This window comes from Procambarus clarkii, chromosome 19 (genome assembly GCF_040958095.1).
Source record: "Procambarus clarkii isolate CNS0578487 chromosome 19, FALCON_Pclarkii_2.0, whole genome shotgun sequence".
Taxonomy (NCBI): domain Eukaryota; kingdom Metazoa; phylum Arthropoda; class Malacostraca; order Decapoda; family Cambaridae; genus Procambarus; species Procambarus clarkii.
Genome location: NC_091168.1, coordinates 32207684 through 32229784, shown reverse-complemented (window position 1 = coordinate 32229784; position 22101 = coordinate 32207684). Strand labels below are relative to the sequence as shown.

Below are 22101 nucleotides of genomic sequence, written 5' to 3'. Positions count from 1 at the left end.
TGAACTCGGGACCTTACAGTTGTAAACCAACTGCACTGACCATTTGTGATGCATTAGCATTATAGGAAGAGCTAAACACACTATAACATGAACTATAAATTATTAAATGAAGTTTAATGCTGACAATTGAAGGGTTCCCAAACAAGAAAAAAGACCAGATGTACCAGATATCAGCTAAGCAAAACAGACACTGTACTATATACTGTATTGTACTGTACTGAGATTGCAAACTCAAATTGTGAAAATGGCCTGAGAGTCATGATTATTAGAACTAACACCAAGAATACAATGCATATATATTTTAAATATGGCCTATAAGGTACTATACCTAGGCTTCATATCTGGAAATGTTAGCAATTCTTAAATTTTAATGTATAGTATATCAGGTGTACACCAATTCTCAGTTTACAGTATATACACTGAGAGTCTACTTTTGTCCTGAACTATATTCAGGACTGAATTTGAGAAAAAGATTAACAAAAATCATATACAAAAAGCTAAGCACTAATTGGGAAGGATTGCATATCTATGAACACGTTATTTAATAACATCTGCTGTGATTTAATTACAACATTGTAGGTTGCAAAATGTAATAACATGTTTGTAGTTTTCAGTACATTATACTTGACTGATCAGTTGTGTTGTATCCTTGCTTTATAGGACACAAACTGGTGCAGATACAGTATGTATACATAAATTGTTTGAGTACTGTATATGGTTACCTATAATATTCAAGGGAATAACAGTAAGCTATATGAATGAAGAGAAAACTATAGCAATTCACAAGTTAACATGTGACTTTTTATGTTTCATTGTTTTTACTGTATATTATTAATGTACAAATACTTCAAAACAATATACTGTACTGTAGTATGAAAGATGTCTTGGGGAGTCATCTTTCATCTTCATACTGAATTCATCTTTATACTGAGCAGATCTTGAGAGAATTGAAGGAGTTCCATGGTGCAGTAGTGTAGCTGTTACTCAATCTACAACCAAAATCTTTCAAGAGGATTCATATTATATCTATGCATTAAAGTTGGATGTTGTCGCAAATACCAGGTGAGGAAGGTGGCGGGCTGGTGGAAGTACTCCGGCCGATGCCATGGTTCGGAGTGCCTTGGCTCAGGCTTCTTTGCTTTGTTGAACTCCTCCTGGTACAGGATCAGGTTCTCTCGGGTTGGAAGACTCGTCCAAAACTCACGAGCCTGCAGTAAAGTCACATTATAATATACATAAATACAGTACCCATATACAGTACCTGAATTTACCTGAGAGCCACTAACACTCTAGTGGCCTCGACGAGGACAGGAAGTTGGTGGCTTGTCAAGGGTCCTCTCCCCATTTGCCCTGATGATTTTTTTCAGTTGGATTTTAAAGTTCAACGGAGTTTTGGCACTTACAGCTTCGGCGGGTAGGCGGTTCTATGAGTTTATAACCCTATGTGTGAAAAAGCATATCTTGTTTTCTGTCCTACATTGTGGCTTGCTGAGCTTGAAACCTTTGCTCCTTGCTTGTGTTGCATCTGACCTTTTGAAGAAGTCTGGATGAATATCCTCCAAATTGTATAATATTTTAAAAGTTTCAATGAGATCAGCCCTGTCATGTCTGGTTTGCAGTGCTGTTAACCCTGTGGCCCTCAACATTTCCTGCTATGAGAGTTGACTTAGTTCTGGAATGATTTTTGTTGCCTAATGTAGACCTTTCTCTAAATCAGCTGAACTTATACACTACAAGCTATATTTGAAAACAGGAGTGACAGCTGTAGCCAGATCATGCGTGGTGTGTGAAACAATATTAGTGAGCATGAGAAATAAGCGGGTCGAAAGATGCAGAATTTTCAGAAGGAAAAAGTGTAACCCGCCATGTCTATTGTTCTGTCTTGGGGATGGGGGGGGGGGGCTTGGCGCTGTGCCTGGCCCAGGTACTTAGGTGCATGCGCCTAAGTACCTGGGTACTAAGTACCTAAGTACTCCTGCGCTCTCTCTTTCAATGAGCACAGGACACTCTCCAACATTTTTGCAACATTTTATTTCTTTCATTAATATTAACTTAAAATTTAAAATAAAAATAAAAATTCCCATTATGGTGTTTCACTCACACCTTTGAAACAATTGATAACGAACACACTGAGCATGCACGTTAGCAACACAGCACTAACCTCAACTTGCTTTTCAGTACTCATGACGGGGGTAGGAGCCAGAGCAAGGTAGGACAGCTTGAGAGAGGATGTTGGCTTCCACCTTATCCCCAGAGAGTTGTCTGGGGTCGGGTTCCTGGTGGAAGAAAGCAGCTTTGCATTTCTTTGGTCTATACTGTATACAGTCATGATACTTGATTTTTACTTTAACATTTAACAGTTAACAGTTTCTTTTGATTTGATATCTTACACTCTAAGTAAAATTAAATATAAGTTAGGTTCTTCTGATATAAATGTGTTATTTTGATTATATTAATGAAAGATGCAGTGAATATTCAGGGCTTGCTACGAGAATTTTAGCTAATCGAATATGTTTAAGCGCATAAATCTATGCACAAGACTAGTTACTATTATACCATAAAAGTCACCCTTTCAGTATAACATCTATAATAATATCACAAGTTCTTTAACTTGCATGCAAAAATACATTTTATGCTGGATTACTTTTAGGTGAACGATGAGAGGTATAACTTGCAAGCCATACAGGCCGCAAAGGTAACTTACCCCTTAGCAGCGAAGTTGGTCCACATGGAGACCATCAAGTGACGAACCTGGAGATCCATCAACTCCTCCAGAGGTGGAAGCGAGGCGCCCCGGTCAAACAGGTACTGCAGGTCGTCCGCGTGGCTCACCCCTGCCTCACAGTGCATGTACTGTATTGTAATACCACATGTTTTCAGCACCACACATTGTAGCACCACATAATGTAACACTACACATTGTAGCACCACATAATGTAACACTACACATTGTAGCACCACATAATGTAACACCACACATTGTAACACCACACATTGTTACACCACATAATGTAACACTACACATTGTAGCACCACACATTGTAACACCACACATTGTAGCACCACACATTATAACACCACACATTGTAGCACTATACAATGTAACACCAAACATTGTAGCACTATACAATGTAACACCACACATTGTAGCACCACACATTATAACACCACACATTATAACACCACACATTGTAGCACTATACAATGTAACACCAAACATTGTAGCACTATACAATGTAACACCACACATTGTAGCACCATACAATGTAACACCACACATTGTAGCACCACATAATGTAACACTACACATTGTGACACCACACATTGTAGCACCACACATTGTAACACCACACATTGTAGCACCATACAATGTAACACCACACATTGTAGCACCACATAATGTAACACTACACATTGTGACTCCACACATTGTAGCACCACACATTGTAACACCACACATTGTAACACCACACATTGTAGCACTATACAATGTAACACCACACATTGTAGCACCATACAATGTAACACCACACATTGTAGCACCACACATTGTAGCACCAAACATTGTAGCACCACACATTGTAACACCACACATTGTAACACCACACATTGTAACACCACACATCGTAGCACCACATTGTAGCACCACACATTGTAACACCACACATTGTAGCACCACACATTGTAACACCACACATTGTAGCACCACACATTGTAGCACCACACATTGTAGCACCACACATTGTAGCACCATACAATGTAACACCACACATTGTATCACCACACATTGTAGCACCACACATTGTAGCACCACACATTGTAACACCACACATTGTAGCACCACACATTGTAACACCACACATTGTAACACCACACATTGTAGCACCACATTGTAGCACCACACATTGTAACACCACACATTGTAACACCACACATTGTAGCACCACACATTGTAACACCACACATTGTAGCACCACACATTGTAGCACCACATAATGTAACACCACACATTGTAGCACCACATAATGTAACACCACACATTGTATCACCACACATTGTAGCACCACATAATGTAACACCACACATTGTAGCACCACATAATGTAACACCACACATTGTAGCACCACATAATGTAACACCACACATTGTAACACCACACATTGTAGCACCACATAATGTAACACCACACATTGTAACACCACACATTGTAGCACCACATAATGTAACACCACACATTGTAGCACCACACATTGTAGCACCACACATTGTAACACCACACATTGTAACACCACACATTGTAGCACCACACATTGTAACACCACACATTGTAGCACCACATAATGTAACACCACACATTGTAGCACCACATAATGTAACACCACACATTGTATCACCACACATTGTAGCACCACATAATGTAACACCACACATTGTAGCACCACATAATGTAACACCACACATTGTAGCACCACATAATGTAACACCACACATTGTATCACCACACATTGTAGCACCACATAATGTAACACCACACATTGTAACACCACACATTGTAGCACCACATAATGTAACACCACACATTGTAACACCACACATTGTAGCACCACATAATGTAACACCACACATTGTAGCACCACATAATGTAACACCACACATTGTATCACCACACATTGTAGCACCACATAATGTAACACCACACATTGTAGCACCACACATTGTAGCACCACACATTGTAGCACCACATAATGTAACACCACACATTGTAGCACCACATAATGTAACACCACACATTGTATCACCACACATTGTAGCACCACATAATGTAACACCACACATTGTAACACCACACATTGTAGCACCACATAATGTAACACCACACATTGTAACACCACACATTGTAGCACCACATAATGTAACACCACACATTGTAGCACCACACATTGTAGCACCACACATTGTAGCACCACACATTGTAGCACCATACAATGTAACACCACACATTGTATCACCACACATTGTAACATCACACATTGTAGCACCACATAATGTAACACCACACATTGTAGCACCACATAATGTAACACCACACATTGTAGCACCACATAATGTAACACCACACATTGTAACATCACACATTGTAGCACCATACAATGTAACACCACACATTGTAACACCACACATTGTAGCACCACATAATGTAACACCACACATTGTAGCACCATACAATGTAACACCACACATTGTAGCACCACATAATGTAACACCACACATTGTAGCACCATACAATGTAGCACCATACAATGTAACACCACACATTGTAGCACCACATAATGTAACACCACACATTGTAACACCACACATTGTAGCACCATACAATGTAACACCACACATTGTAGCACCACATAATGTAGCACCACACATTGTAACACCACACATTGTAGCACCATACAATGTAACACCACACATTGTAGCACCATACAATGTAACACCACACATTGTAGCACCACATAATGTAACACCACACATTGTAGCACCATACAATGTAACACCACTCATTGTAGCACCACACATTGTAGCACCATACAATGTAACACCACACATTGTAGCATCATACAATGTATCACCACACATTGTAGCACCACATAATGTAACACCACACATTGTAGCACCATACAATGTAACACCACTCATTGTAGCACCACACATTGTAGCACCATACAATGTAACACCACACATTGTAGCATCATACAATGTAACACCACACATTGTAGCACCACACATTGTAGTACCATACAATGTAACTCCACACATTGTACCCCATAATTATGTAAATGTAATTATTTACAGTCCCTGTGGCGAAGTGGTAACACACTCCTCTGGCGTTGTGCGAGCGCTTTGGTCAGGGTTTGTATCCTGGCCGGGGAGGATTGACTAGGCACCAATCCTTAACTGTAACCTCTGTTCACTCAGCAGTGAATGGGTACCTGGTTAAACAATTTGGCGGATCGTATTCTGGGGAAAAATTAGGGTTAAGGACCTGCCTGAAATGCTATGTGTGCTAGTGGCTGTATGGTGGCTGTACAAGAATGTAAGAACTCTTGTATATAATGTAACACCACATGCAGCACCACACATTGTAGTATCACATAATGTAACATCACATTTATCACCACATATAACACCACATACTGTACGCAACATCAAAAATGTATAATCAGAGTCAAGTACATACCCTAATTCTTTCCTTGTCACTATTTCAACGTCAAAGGCCCTCCTGCAGCTGTCAATAATTAAAACAATTATCACTTGAAGGATAATTATTTGTATGAAAAGCTTATAGGTGTTTACCTTAATTGCCTTCAATGGTAAATTGCTACCATTATATCCTGCTATTGTCATGACTATTTTGTACTCTGTTAAGCCTTTTTGTATCAAATCTACAATTCTGATCAAAATGCACCTGTTATACCTAATCAGAAATGTACAAGTCAGGCAACCTATCTGACCTATCGAGGGCGATGCAGGAAAACTTTCAATGTTAGGAGGCTTAAATTGTTACTAATAGGTCGCATTTTTAATGGATTTGTCGATTCCATTAAAAATGGGTTGTGTTGTTACCTTCGGATGTGTAACGGACGACACGTGCACTACATCTAGCAGTGTAACGGTCGACACGTGCACTACATCTAGCAGTGTAACGGTTGACACGTGCACTACATCTAGCAGTGTAACGGTCGACACGTGCACTACATCTAGCAGTGTAACGGTCGACACGTGCACTACATCTAGCAGTGTAACATACGACACGTGCGCTACATCTTGCAGTGTAACGGTCGACATGTGCACTACATCTAGCAGTGTAACGGTCGACACGTGCGCTACATCTAGCAGTGTAACGGTCGACACATGCACTACATCTAGCAGTGTAACAGATGACACGTGCACTACATCTAGCAGTGTAACGGTCGACACGTGCACTACATCTAGCAGTGTAACATACGACACGTGCGCTACATCTAGCAGTGTAACGGTCGACACGTGCACTACATCTAGCAGTATAATTACCTAAGTGTAATTACCTAAGTGTAGTTACAGGATGAGAGCTACGCTCGTGGTGTCCCGTCTTCCCAGCACTCTTTGTCATATAACGCTTTGAAACTACTGACGGTCTTGGCCTCCACCACCTTCTCACTTAACTTGTTCCAACCGTCTACCACTCTATTTGCGAAGGTGAATTTTCTTATATTTCTTCGGCATCTGTGTTTAGCTAGTTTAAATCTATGACCTCTTGTTCTTGAAATTCCAGGTCTCAGGAAGTCTTCCCTGTCGATTTTATCAATTCCTGTAACTATTTTGTATGTAGTAATCATATCACCTCTTTTTCTTCTGTCTTCTAGTTTTGGCATATTTAATGCTTCTAACCTCTCCTCGTAGCTCTTGCCCTTCAGTTCTGGGAGCCACTTAGTAGCATGTCTTTGCACCTTTTCCAGTTTGTTGATGTGCTTCTTAAGATATGGGCACCACACAACAGCTGCATATTCTAGCTTTGGCCTAACAAAAGTCATGAACAATTTCTTTAGTATATCGCCATCCATGTATTTAAATGCAATTCTGAAGTTAGAAAGCATAGCATAGGCTCCTTGCACAATATTCTTTATGTGGTCCTCAGGTGATAGTTTTCTATCTAGAACCACTCCTAGATCTCTTTCTTTATCAGAATTCTTTAAAGATTTCTCACATAATATATAGGTTGTGTGGGGTCTATGTTCTCCTATTCCACATTCCATAACATGACATTTATTAACATTAAATTCCATTTGCCAAGTGGTGCTCCATATACTTATTTTGTCCATGTCTTCTTGAAGGGCATGACAGTCATCTAAATTTCTTATCCTTCCTATTATCTTAGCATCATCAGCAAACATGTTCATATAATTCTGAATACCAACTGGTAGATCATTTATGTACACAATAAACATCACTGGTGCAAGAACTGAACCCTGTGGTACTCCACTTGTGACATTTCTCCATTCTGATACATTGCCTCTGATTACTGCCCTCATTTTTCTATCAGTCAGAAAATTTTTCATCCATGATAGAAGCTTACCTGTCACCCCTCCAATATTTTCCAGTTTCCAGAACAACCTCTTATGTGGAACTCTGTCGAAAGCCTTTTTTAGGTCCAGATAGATGCAGTCAACCCAACCATCTCTTTCCTGTAATATCTCTGTGGCTCGATCATAGAAACTGAGTAAATTCGATACACAGGATCTTCCAGATCGAAAACCATACTGTCTGTCTGATATTATATCATTTCTCTCTAGGTGTTCTACCCATTTAGTTTTGATTAGTTTTTCCAATACTTTCACTATTACACTTGTCAATGATACAGGTCTATAATTGAGGGGGTCTTCCCTGCTGCCACTTTTGTAGATTGGAACTATGTTAGCCTGTTTCCACCCATCTGCTACGATTCCTGTACACAGGGATGCCTGAAAGATCAGGTGAAGTGGAATGCTGAGCTCAGATGCACATTCTCTCAGAACCCATGGTGAAACGCCATCTGGGCCAGCTGCTTTGTTCTTACCGAGCTCCTTGAGCATTTTTTCCACTTCGTCTCTAGACACCTCTATGTGTTCTATGTTGTTCTCTGGAATTCTTATTGTATCTGGTTCCCTAAAGATTTCATTTTGTACAAACACACTTTGGAACTTTTCGTTTAGTGTTTCACACATTTCCTTTTCATCTTCCGTGAATCTATTTCCCATTTTCAACCTCTGAATATTATCCTTTACCTGCAATTTGTTGTTTATGAATTTATAGAATAGACCTGGTTCTGTTTTACATTTGTCCGCAATCCCTTTTTCAAAATTTCTTTCTGCCTCTCTCCTCACTGCCGTGTAGTTGTTTCTCGCATCTTTGTATCGCTGGTATGTTTGGGGGTTCGGCCTCTTCCTGTATTGATTCCATTTTTGTGTCTTTCGGTCTCTAGCCCTCTCGCAATTTCTATTGAACCAATCCTGTTTCCTAGTTCTGCATCTCTGTTTTGGTATAAATTTTTTTGTGCCTTTATCATATATTTCACAAAACTTGCCATATATCTCATTCACTTCCTTGCCTAGCATCAAGTCTGTCCAATTATACTCACTAAAAAAATTCTAAGGTCACCATAATGTCCTCTCCTGAAGTCTGGTTTTTCAACTGCTTCAACCTCCTTATTTTCTTCCAGCTTATAACGCATTGCATACTTTATTCCCAAAAAGACATGGTCACTTTTACCCAAGGGAGGAAGGTACTGAATGTCAAATATCTCTTCCTCCTTCCTGGTAAATATCAAATCTAGCATGGAGGGAACGTCCCCTTCCCTCATCCTCGTAGCTTGTTTAACATGTTGATACAAGAATGTTTCCAGGATGAGGTCTACAAATTTACAGGTCCAAAAATCTTCTGTTTTAGCTTCATATGCTTCCCAGTCTATGGATTTCAAGTTGAAGTCACCGACTATCAACAGTCGTGATCTATCGTTATCCGCTCTCGCTATAATCTCTCTCATTATTGTTATAAGACCTTCACGTTTACTATCTAGCTCCTCCTTTGACCATGTGCTGCTTGGCGGTGGACTATATGCATTTATCATCATTAGTTTATCATCCTCATAGCAGATCTCTAGTGCTATTATGTCAACTTCTTGTGGATTGGCAGTCATTATTTCCTTCACCTTTAGGTGTTCTTTTACCAGCACAGCAACGCCACCGCCTTTCCTAATTTTTCTGTCTCGTCTCCAAATTGAGTAGCCCCTTGGGAATATGACCTCATTTAAAATTACATCTTCAAGTTTTGTCTCCGTGAGTGCAACAATGTCTGGTGTCTGCAGCTGTATTACATCACTTAACTCCAGTATCTTCGATCTCACTCCATCTATGTTGGTGTATGCAATCTTCAGGAACTTGTTTCCCCTCTCCTTATTCTTCACTCCCCCTCTCTCTATTGATTTTGTTGGTTTGCCTTTATGTACCACTTTACTGGTTTGCCTACCCCTATCACTTTGTAGAAAAAAGAATTTATTTCTTCTTCATTCCTGCTCTCATTTAAATGTTTTGCCTCGGCGAGGTTCAGTTTCAGCTTCTCTCTATCTTCTTTTGAAAGATCTCGTCTTAACGACCACCCTTTCCCATCCTCATCCCTTTGCAATTTTCTAGCATTTCTTAGTACTTCTTCCATCTGTTTGGCACCGTTTAGGGTGATCCTCAAAGGTCGATCTTTCCCTTTTACGTACCTGCCTATTCTCCTGTAGTCGCACACATTCTCTCTGTTTGTAAGACCTTCCACGAGGCCAACAATTTTATCTACTACTTTAGCTTCTTCTACAGCTCTTTCTGACCTAGATGTTATCGCCTTTTCTTTGCAGCCAAAAATGATCAGGGACTTACTCCGATCAACTGTGTTTTGCACCAACTTCGGGTTAGATGCCAATTCTTTCCTCACTTCTAGCCTAATGTTTGTTTTATCTTGGTTTCTGCAGTGTTTGACTTCCTTTACTGCTTCTTCTATTTTTTCCTTCTCCTTGGCCACTTGTGCATAAGTGAGTTGCATATCTTTCTTGCACTGTTCTATTCCCTGTGTAACTTCCTCCATCTGTGCTGACAAAAGCTGTTTCTCCTGTTGAATTTCCTTGCCTAACCTATTGTAGTCATTTATGTTTAAATTTACTTTAACTTCTTCCAAAGCTATTTTTAAGAGTTTATTTTCTTCTTCCATGTCTTTGCAATTTGTTTCCAATTGATTCTTATCCTTGCGCAAGTCTTTCACTAAACCCTCAAGATATAAAACTTTGCTATTCAAATGGTCATTACTTTCTTTCAATTTACTAATTATTTCTACATGAGAGTTCACTATAGTATCTAAATTTACCAACTTGTTATGTAGACTACTAATATCAATGCTTTCTTCATTGAATCCCTCAAAATCAAGCTCTGTTTTGTTTTTCCCCTTGCCAGTGGCCATCTTGAATGTTCTTCTCTGCACTGTAAACACTAGGGCAACTTTTTCTCATCCGATTTTTCACTTCCCTTAGCACTTTCCTGTTATCTCACCTATTTTTCAAGAGCACTATACCTTTATGTTCTCTGGGACACCACTCACTACCATCAACCTGTACTACAATACTTAGGATTGTTGAAATATGCTGGAGCTCCTCTGCTGCAAGTGTTGACCCTAGGGGTGTCACCTTTTTCCAGTGTAACGGACGACACGTGCACTACATCTAGCAGTGTAACGGTCGACACGTGCACTACATCTAGCAGTGTAACGGACGACACGTGCACTACATCTAGCAGTGTAACATACGACACGTGCACTACATCTAGCAGTGTAACGGATGACACGTGCGCTACATCTAGCAGTGTAACAGACGACATGTGCACTACATCTAACATTATCATGAACGAGACATGCACTACATCTAACACCATATCATGCACGAGATGCATAAAGTTCTTTTACTTACAGTGAGCAGAGAGACAGGTACCATATTGGTCCGTGACGCTGAACTGGCCACAATGCTGGAGGACGTAGGCGAAGATTCTGTTGCCGAGCGAGGTGGCACGGGCGTGCAGGCGGGCAGTCTCCTCGTGCGCCATGTTGAAGCCTCGGTCCCCGAAAAGCTGTGCATGTAAGGACATTAAGGGGTATATTTTTGTCAAAGATTCAACCTATCCTTGACAATTACGGTACATATGAGGACTATATATAGACTGTTACACCCAAAAAATAGTCAACTTTTGAAAATATTGCTACGATTAAAGACCTGAGGAAACAGTAAGAATATTCTAATTTCTCCTAGGCCTAATACTAATTAATTAGGCCTTGGAGAGGCCTCTAAAAAAATAAAAAACTCAAGCTAAGGACAAATATACACCATCACCACAGTAACACTATCCACATTTTTACATATGCAGTAGTCTACAATCACTACGTGTTCTATTTCTTTTAGCAATGTTTTATTATAATTATTATTTTCCAATTAAGTGTTATGGAATCTGCTCAGGAAAGAGCATCAAATGTGTGTTGAGTTAGGCTTGGTTTGGTGTTTGCTGTAATGAGTTAGGTTCAATGTGGTGTTCGCAATAATGAGTTAGGCTCAGTGTGATGATCGCTGTAATGAATTAGGCTCTGTGTGGTGGTTGCTGTAATGAGTTAAGCTCGGTATGGTGGTCACTGTATGGGTAACATCTTCGTTTATATATTTTGTTTAAGGTTTCCTGTTGTTAGAGACAAGAAGTGTGTTTTGTTTACCGAGGTCCTTCTACTCAACTTGGGGACTAACCTTCCCCAGGATGCAACTACCAACAGTCATGTGACTCCTAGGTAACTATGGTTACAGCAAAATGAACAGAGGCATCAAGTGTGCGGAAAAGTGCCCAGACGTCTTGTCCTGCCCAAGAACCTGGATTGTAAGGAGACTGTACTGACTCTGTGCTACAAGTCACCAAAAACATTTAGGAAAGGACCTGCAGAGTGTACAATATGTAGGGGTAACATTTATATTTTTTTTTTTAGAGCACAGCAAGAAGTTTTCAGCCATGTTGAAAAAATACCAAATTAAGAGAACGTTTTTTAATATCTTTATGGCTTAGTTAATTTTTTTATTTTATTTTATTACTCCATATGTATGAATTGTGTTGATCAATGTATCTATATTTTAGCTCTATATCTGTCTGCTTGGCTGTCTGCATCTGTCTAGATCTGACCTGAACCAGAGCCTTGGGAGATGTAGAGTTGAAGCTGAGATCACCGAGGTACTGCTGGAAGGCCCGCTGAGCAAGGTAAAGGCTGGAGTCCTCGCCTTCGAAGTTCATCACGACGGGACTGACGTCGCTAAAATCTTGTGACAGGGATTCTCTTACTTCCTCATTCATCAGAACGGCTGTTTGTGGGGAGGAAAGAATGTAGCTTTAGCTTTTATTTGATTCCGTGCATGACTAACCATATGGTGAGATGAGGATATTAGGTGAACTTACAGCTAGCTCTTGACCTACATTCTACAAACCCTCAATATCATAGGTTAGCAGAATACTGCTGTGTTAATAGGTTTCTTAGTAAGGTTTTTATCATTATTTTTAACTTGTAAGACAAAAACTGCACAGAGGCATACATTTCTGTGGGGAGCTCCTTCGGCTCCCTAGAGCTATTGGGCTAATATGGGATATATTAGACCAGGGCCGGTTGGCCGAGCAGACTTGTGATCCTGTGGTCCTGGGTTCGATCCCAGGCGCCGGCGAGAAACAATGGGCAGAGTTTCTTTCACCCTATGCCCCTGTTACATAGCAGTAAAATAGGTACCTTGGTGCTAGTCAGCTGTCACAGGCTGCTTCCTGGGGGTGGAGGCCTGGTCGAGGACCGGGCCGCGGGGACACTAAAAAGCCCCGAAATCATCTCAAGATAATCTCAAGAAGGGCTTTAGTCAATAGAGTACAGCCTACCAGGGACCACGAGCCAGAACCTGGCCCCCCTCAGAGAGGCACAGGAAGCAATGGCCCTGGAAAACCCTGTCGGGGCTTGGTGGACCTATAGATGCGTTTTCCGAGTTCCAGCTCTCCTTGTGCGAGTTTAATGGTTGCTCTGTGCCCTTGTCTTAGGGTGACATTCACTGCTTTTGCCTCCGTCATGCTGCCTTTCATATTTGAAAGGATCTGGCATTAAAATATGACTCTGTAAAATGAATATTCAGGTGGAAGAAAAGTCGAAAATGAACACACATGGGCATCACAGTGAATATTGTACACGTTTGATAGAAAAATTTTGGAACCATAATTCTATAGAGTGCATCTGTGGAACAAGGTTGTGATGCGCTCACATTCGCATTTCTTGCCAGCCTGTCCTCCTAAGGTTTCCCAATGTCCAGAAAACAGTCAATATAAAGTGTCATCTAACCTACCAGAAGACCCAAAACAGAAAGCGGACAGTACGTCACTTTTGCGAGTTGCTTGCATTTTCTAGTACGTCAATTTTTGGCCTTATGTAATGCATAAGATAGAAATGCCATGTACTTGGTAAGAGTTGTCTGCATGATAGTAGTATTGGGTTGAGGACTCATCTTTATAAAAATCTCTTACCTCTAAAAACCAAAATAGCCTGAGGTCTGGGACCTGCACCTGCCTAGGCTCCAGAGAGCAAAGGCAATTTTATATCACTGTGTGAAAGGTCAGGAATAAATCATAAACAGAAGTTGAAATGGTGAATGTTTACATAGGTATCCTTTTGCTTGTGGCCTATATTTGGTAAACAACCTGCCCTTGTCTGCAGTGTCTATTTATCTGAGAATTTTTGTGTTGTGATCATATCTTTCCTCTTCTCTCTTCCATTGATATAATTAATTAATTTTATATTTCTTAGTAACTCATACCACTCAGCTCTGGAACTTGCTTGGCAGCATATAATAGAAAAGTTGTAACTTAAGTAATACATCCCTAAATCAAATGTGCTTGTGCAATTAGCCACTAGTAACATCTTTATAGTACTGTACTGTAAATACACAGAGAAATCACATTATCGCAGTACTGTACTGTATATCAATGAGAAAATCCACAGGAGCTGTGATGAGGATTCGAACCTATGTGCTGGGTATTCTGATGCATGCACGTTTAGAGCGTACATCTGGGAGTACCCAGTGCATAGGTTCGAATCCTCATCACAGATCCTGTGAATTTTATTGTAGTAAATACTTTACAGTACTAACGTGTGGCAGCCAGGGCGCCCTCATGTTGGGTAACTCCGGTAATAAGATCGACCCTGTTGTATTTCCTGGATTTTAGCAGGGCAGCGGGATGGTCAGGCAGGAAGTCCCCGTCCACCCGAGGTGTCATTACTGACGGAGTGTTGAGCCATATCTGTAAAAATCCACACATTAGTCAACTATCCTAATGGAAGGAATAGTAACTGCATGTAAAGAGTTACTGAGCATCTGAGGGTGGACAAGGAGCAGCACTGTTATACTTACCACAAACGCGGAGGGAATGGCCACTAGGTCGCTGAGCGTCTGATTCTGAAGGCAGAGGAGAAGTGCTGTAGAGTTGAGGGCTGTGGGTTCTACCTCCACACCTGAGCAGTTGAACACCTTACTGATGGTCGTAGCCACTTGTTTGTGGTCAGTTCGTATGGCCCAAGGGCTCAACGATGATCCAGATTGTAGAATGGCTCTCCTGAACAGCCCTGGCAATGAAAGCACAAAAACACAGGACTCGTTTTTGTGAGTCGAGAACAAACCCTGCTGTACTTCTGGGATCCTCAGTATTTTAAATCATTTATATGATAGGAACATAATGATAATGATAGAAGACATCATACAACTTATCTCTTTGGTGTGGTGACAGGGTATAGGTAAATATAGTGCTTAAACTCTGGAGCATGGTGACAGGATACAGAAAGATACAGAACATACCTCTAGAATGTGGTGATAATACATGCAAATGAGCAGCAGCAGCTCCGGCACTCTGACCAAAGATGGTGACTTTGTCTGGGTCACCGCCAAGGTCACGGATATTGTCCTGAACCCAGCGGAGGGCCAAGGCCTGGTCCTTCAGTCCCATGTTACCAGGCAGCACCGAGTCCTCCGTTGACAAGAAGCCTAAACACACTATTACCTTAGAGTCCTTGGTAGTGGGGAACATGATAATGTATGACACTGCAAAAGACCTAATGGCTCATGTAAGGCAGCTGCTATTGATATACAATCACAATAATTCATATAAATGTCTAACCTTCACATGAAACAATCCTTTGGTGCAATGCCTGTTATCTGGTACAGCAATTGTTTTTCCAGAAACCAATAAGCTTATTTCCAAACCCGTATTTACCCAGGTCTTTTCTGAATCTAAACTTTTGCAATTTGTATGTGTTGTTTAGTGTTCTATCTTGTGTTGATATATTTAACACCTTATTAATATTCTCCCTATTATGCCCCCTTCAACCATTGTTGACTTTTAAAATGACCTTATCATTGCGTAGAAGCTGTTACTCGAGTTAACAAATCCACAAGGGCCGTGACGAGGATTCGAACCTACGTCCGAGATCATCCCAGATGCTGCCTTAATCGACTGAGCTACGACATGGTCAAAAGAGTTGAAACCAGAAGTTCTACTGGACTTACTTGGATCCTGCAGGCTCTCCGAGACAAACAAGGGTTTTACACAACTCCCCCATTTATACATACAGAACATACTGTTCACATACAGAACATGTACGTGTTCTGTTACTCGAGTGATTACATGCAATTCAGCTTCTACAACAATTGATGGTTCTTACAGTAGGTGTCATGAAAACCAGTCATTATGAAATTACTGTACTGTACAGGCAACTTTAAATGTGTTAACATACAGTTAAAAGTAATCCTAATCAATGACAAAAAATGTATTTGGCTAGACACAGTTTGCCACGTTAACAGCCATATGCCAAAAGTGAATATTAAAGGTTGGCAACAATTACAGTCACTCCTCCTGTAGTCAATTATAATGCCTACAGAATGCAGCTTAAGGATGTAATGGGTATTATAAAAAACTATAGAATGAATAATATATTATAGGACTTCAAAATATAATATTATAACTAAGTTACTGTTGGAGAGATTACATGCCATTGACCAATTAGATTTAGCATTGCAAGATTAATATAAATGACATGTGTATGAAGTAACCAGAAAATGGGGATATGGATTTTAGGGGATCCATTGTGTATCAAATACTGTACTGCACTTATTTACTTCCCCTGAAAGTTTGACTGCTGTACAGTACTTTTTTTGTGAACCAGATGGGTTCAGTCAGATCTGTCTTTGGGTCCATATATGGAGATTGCTTCCACTACATAATTCCATAGTTCATTACACTTCTTCACTCTTCCGACAGGTTCTTTCTAATATATCCTTGTATGTTATTTAAGGACTTCACTGCCACTGGGTCCTAATGTTCACATTTTTCCTATGTGAAATAGTATCTCTCCTGCTTTGTTACTCCCCCTCAGTACTTTGTATGTCATGATCAAGCCTACTCTTCTCTCCACAGTGAAAGGAAGCTTCGTACTTATAATTTTTGTATTGTTTCATTATTGCTTTCATCTAGTGGTAAATACACCTCCAAGTATACTTTCTCAATCTTTTATTTTGTGTTTGATGAGATGGTGACTAATTTTGCTCTATATCTTGCTCTGTTGCTTAATTGTGGGTGTTAACTTACCTAAGGTTCCAAGACGATACTGAAGGGTGACCAGTATCACGTCCCTCGTCAACAGGACACTGGGAGAGTATTCGTCTGCTCCTCCCATGCTGAACGCACCCCCGTGGATCCAAACCATTACTGGGAAACCAGTCAGCATATACTGCAAAGGTCGCCAATGGATAACACCCTTTCATCTAATTTTTATTTATTCATTCACAGCTTTAAAATTCATTAGATTTTGTATAACCTACATATTTTTTCAGTTATCTTCTACTAGTAGATAATCAATGAGAATACAGTTGTTTACATGTGGGGTGTAGACATTGAGGTAGAGGCAGTCTTCCTCGCCCCGGACCAGCGCTTGGCCCTCCAAGAGAGCATTACTGTCTAGTTGGGGACAGACAGGCTGCAATGTTCGTCCGTCCCGCGTACCGGTCCACCCCGACGCTGCCACAGGCTCCTGTCAAGAATTGGGCTTTTACCTTGGATATTTCTGAACTAATCAGAATATAATATAAAATTATCTTTAGTAGCTCAGAGAATACACCAAGAGAACAATATTAATGAGGAGCAACTATAAGATGTAAATAAACTGGAGCTATCACACACTTTAAGTAATTAAAAAGACAGTAGAAGTTTCCTTCGGTGTTCAGCTTGCACTCTGTTGTTAGACAAAACTTGTCACTTGAGTCATAGTTTGTGTAGCTCAGTGGTCAGTGCATCATGCTCACAACTCAATGGTCCCTGGTTAGATTCCCAGGCAGGATGAGATGTTTGGATACATTTCTCTACACTTGTGGTGCTACATGACCTTCTCGTCTTGGTGCCTACTTTTGATAATTACTTACTTCTCTACACTTGTTGCCTCTTTATTTGCCTGAATTTACCCGAGGTCCATTAGTGGCCTCGATGGGGAAAGAAAACCTGCGGCTTGTCAAAGGTCCCCCAAACTTTTCTTGATGAATTTTCCAGCTGGATTTTGAACTGCAGTAATATCTTGGCATTTATGGTTTTGGCAGGGAAGAGATACCATGGGTTTATAACCCTGTGGGTGAAAAAGCTTTTGAAGACGTTGTCTGGATCAATATCCTCCAAATTGTTCAGTATTTTAAAAGTTTTGATGATATCTGCACCATCATGTCTGGTCTGCAGTGTTGTTAGTCATGTGGCCCTCAACTGTTGCTGGTATGAGAGTTGACTTGGTTCCATAATGATTATTGTTGCCCGGTGTTTAAATTTCTCCGAAGCAGATATGTCCTGAAGATAAGGTCTCCATGCTTGGATATATTTGTCCAGATGGGGGCATACCAGAGACTTGTACAGTTGAATAGTTAATACAGTACTTTCTTTTCCTTGAAGTCAAAAGTTCGTTTAAATATTCCTAGGGTTTGATTGGCCTTTTTTGTTAATGTAGCTCCCACTGTAGTTTAAAATACAATTGGAAAATTTTTCAGGAAAAATGGGGGGACCTTTGACAAGCCGGCAGCTTCCTGTCCCCACTGTGGCCACTAGATAGATGGTGGCCCTCAGACAAATTCAGGTAAACACTCAGTGACTGGTAAATCCTGACTCCTAGATCCTTTTCTTTATTAATCTGCTGCAAGGTAATATTACTGATGTGATAGTTGACAAGAGCATTATTGTGCCCCACATGCAAGGTGTGGTATTTATCAATGTTACAAAGCATTTGCTAATCTTCTGACCGTTTATGGAGCTCGTGTATCAGTAGGCACCCAAGGAGTAGGCAGATGTTGTGGGTTGTATCCTGGGAAACGTCTTAAGACCTTACACCTGATGCCGTTGTTCACCTAGCAGTAAATAGGTATCTCTGAGTTAGGTACCAGTTATGGGTTGCATCGTAGTCGAGGTCAGTCAATGACTTAAGGGGGAAACTCAATAAATCAGAGTATATAACCTGGCTGGTACAGGAGTTCAAATAGGTGTGGTTCTCAGAGTCATGTCGAATACTGTCATATCTGGGCATTTACTATGTACAGTACAGTAATTGCTTCAAGATGTTTTGTAATTTTCAAATAAATATTTTCATATAAATGAAAAAACATATATATACTGTATATACAGGGTTGTACTGTATATACTGTATTTATATAATGTACAGAGTATATATATAGTGTGTGTGTGTGTGTGTAAATCACAAAGAAATTAACATATGATGAACATGACAATGTTAGACCACAAAGGAAGGATTAAGACAGGAATTTCCTTAAGTACTTTCGTATATAATAATACTTTCTGAAGCTGTATTATTAAAGGGTTCGAACCTGGTTAGTCAGGGTCTCCATGTCTCCGGCAGGCCAGTACTGTAACCACTCAGCCAGCAACTGTCTAAAAGGTATTGGGAAGTCGTGAGACCTACATGCACAATTAGGTCTGCTCTAAGAACTGGTCCATCCTTGTTGTGTATATACATTTAGGTCCGCTCTTATTATGCAATTCCTTGCAGTTTACCATAGAAAATGATAGACAAAGGTGACTACCAAAGAAGTTGACAGATTGACCACCTTACTTGTGAAGCGACTAGCAATTCTATGTCTGTTGATAATAAAACATCTCACCTTAAACCTGAGATCTCCTACTGGTGGCTGGGCATATGGGATTCCCCTAAAACTGTAGAATATTTTCCCATCAATAGCCTTGTCCCTGGAGCAGAGAATGGCACCTTGCTTCAGCTGCACTAGGAAGGTCTGGTTGTCTTGAGCCGCCACCACCACAGCAGCTACCACCACCACCACACACATCTCCCACACCAACATCCTGCACCGTGTTATTAACACATCCAAACTTGACCATGTATCCTGGGGAAGGTCAGTCGTTAGTCTACAGTACGGCTCTTCAGTTATGGTTAACTGTTGTTGAGGACAGGAAGCCCGTACAGTACTTTAGGTTTTTCAAGGCCACCATAAATCAGCTATATTCACCTTCCCGAAGATGCAACCCACAACAGTTGCCTAACTCTCGGGTACCTATTTACCACTAGGTGAACAGTAGTATTAAGTGAAAAGAATCGTGCCCAACCACTTCCATCTTGCCTCGGGATTGAACCTGGGTCCCTTAAATTTAAGCCGAGGACATAAACTACTGTGATACAGGTCCCATCAATTTCTACATATGATTGCAACATTGAGGAAGACTTTTTATTATGGAAAGGATACATTTGTCATAGCTTTGGATATTACTGGAGCTCATATACTAGGCCAGGAAGGACTGGTATATGTACTCACCTAGTTGTGCTTGCGGGGGTTGAGCTTCAACTTTTTGGTCCTGTATACAGGTTCCTGAGCCTACTGGGCTCTATCATATCTACATTTGAAACTGTGTATGGAGTCAGCCTCCACCACAACACTACTTAATGTATTACATCTGTTAACTATTCTGATACTGAAAAAGTTTTTTCTAACGTCCCTGTGGCTCATTTCGGTACAAAACTTCCACCTATGTCCTCATGTTTGTGTACCACCCGTGCTAAACAGTTTATCTTTATCTACCCTGTCAATTCCTCTGAGAATTTTATAGGTAGTGATCATGTCTCCCTTAACTCTTCTGTCTTCCAGTGTCGTGAGGTTTAGTTCCAGTAATCTATCGTCTATCTGTCTATCTATGTCTATGACCCTCCCAACTACCCTTCTCTGCTCCCCTCCCACCTCTGTGGTGGGGTTGAGCCCCAATAAGCCCCCAGTGATGACCACCTCATCATTTGGAGCGGCTCCTTCTCTCATTATGACAACTGCACCTTTTACCCTTTATCTTACTGGGGATGCTCGGCACCATTCCTTCCTTAGATGCACTCACACGATTCTTTCCAGTTCTACTTTGTTTAGTCCTGCTACATGGACTAAATATTTTCATCTTAACCATGTTGATTCAACACGTCTTGATGATTTTCCCCCTCCATTAACACCTGGTTGATTCGGTGGATACCATTGTCACCTTTAACCCCACAGCTGCTCGCTTGGTCTTGTTGTTCTGCATTAGGGAGACCCCTATTCGGATCTCCAAAAATGCCTGGTTAAATGCCAGCATTGGTACAGTTCTTCTCTCTCACCATGTTGAGACTGGTGTTAGGGACCTGAAAGACTGCCACAAAGATATTAAACATATCCTTGAAGCCCAAGGCCATTCTATCCTCCAGGTTGATATGTTCACTCGACTCCCTCTTGGTCGTCGTCCTCAGCCTCTTCCAGTCGTAAAGATCACATTTGATAGCAGGTCCCTTCCGTCTTTCATAATTCTTGCCAGTCCCAGATGTTCTGGTCAGGAGTACATTCTTCCTCCAATGCTCTGCAATAAGTGCTGGAAATTTGGGCATGGTGCCTTCAAATGCACAAGTGAGGTGTGTGTATGCCCCTTGTGTGGAGACTCAGGTCACTCTAAGACAAAGTGCTCTTCTTCCCAAGCTCACTGCATCAATTGTGGTGACGCCCACCCTATCTTCTCTTGCGCATGTATGCACTACAAATTTGAGGAAGCCAGCCTCAATTTGAAACACCGCTATCGCTTATCTTTTCCTGTGGCAAGACGCCAAGTACGCCGTCTTCCCTCTTTCACTGGCATGTCTTATGCTCACGTGTTGCGTTCCACTTCTCCTCGCCCTCTCCCACTTTCTCAGTCCCGCAACCATTTCCAAGCCTTGGACCCAGACACCTCCACCACCTCCTCATTTGCTCCTTTACGTTTCGAGCCAGAGGGTTTTCCTTTTGGTTCTCCATCTAGTGTTTCCTTCCTTCCTTCCTTCCCAGTCTCCTGTACCCTCTTTCCCCTTCTCCCCCCAATCCTTTTTCTCAGCTCTCCCCTCTGTCATTTGGCCCTCCTCACTGCCTATCTGTCCTGCCTGTTGTCCATCATCCTCCAAGCAATCTTTGTGTTGATTGCTCCC

The 22101-nt window shown here is 41.0% G+C and overlaps 1 protein-coding gene across 3 annotated transcripts; it reads right to left on the bottom strand.

The window, feature by feature from the left end:
• Window positions 1–83: 83 nt before the first annotated feature.
• On the bottom strand, window positions 84–20293 carry LOC123757439 (venom carboxylesterase-6). 3 transcript variants are annotated; one of them, XM_045741037.2, is made up of 11 exons: window positions 19784–20293; window positions 17515–17667; window positions 17226–17367; window positions 15440–15625; window positions 14999–15210; window positions 14738–14888; window positions 12750–12925; window positions 11507–11663; window positions 2705–2834; window positions 2162–2276; window positions 84–1208 (listed from the first exon to the last, which is right to left on the bottom strand). In XM_045741037.2, exons 1-11 carry the CDS (start codon window positions 19979–19981, stop codon window positions 990–992), a joined length of 1839 nt encoding a protein of 612 aa, XP_045596993.2. In that variant the 5' UTR covers window positions 19982–20293; the 3' UTR covers window positions 84–989. The 3 variants fall into 3 exon arrangements, with proteins under 3 accessions (XP_045596993.2, XP_069183332.1, XP_069183331.1); XM_069327231.1 differs by lacking the exon at window positions 19784–20293 and adding an exon at window positions 19490–19630; XM_069327230.1 differs by lacking the exon at window positions 19784–20293 and adding an exon at window positions 19123–19256.
• Window positions 20294–22101: the final 1808 nt, after the last annotated feature.

What these genes read in the sequence shown, in the direction of transcription:
- LOC123757439 (XM_045741037.2), bottom strand. Translation starts at nt 19,981, where the DNA reads ATGTTGGTGTGGGAGATGTGTGTGGTGGTGGTGGTAGCTGCTGTGGTG. An exon ending in TCAATGTCTACACCCCACAT is followed by an intron (nt 17,368 to 17,514) that starts GTAAACAACTGT and finishes CGACCTTTGCAG; the next exon opens with TATATGCTGACTGGTTTCCC. An exon ending in CTCCCAAGGCTCTGGTTCAG is followed by an intron (nt 11,664 to 12,749) that starts GTCAGATCTAGA and finishes TTACATGCACAG; the next exon opens with CTTTTCGGGGACCGAGGCTT.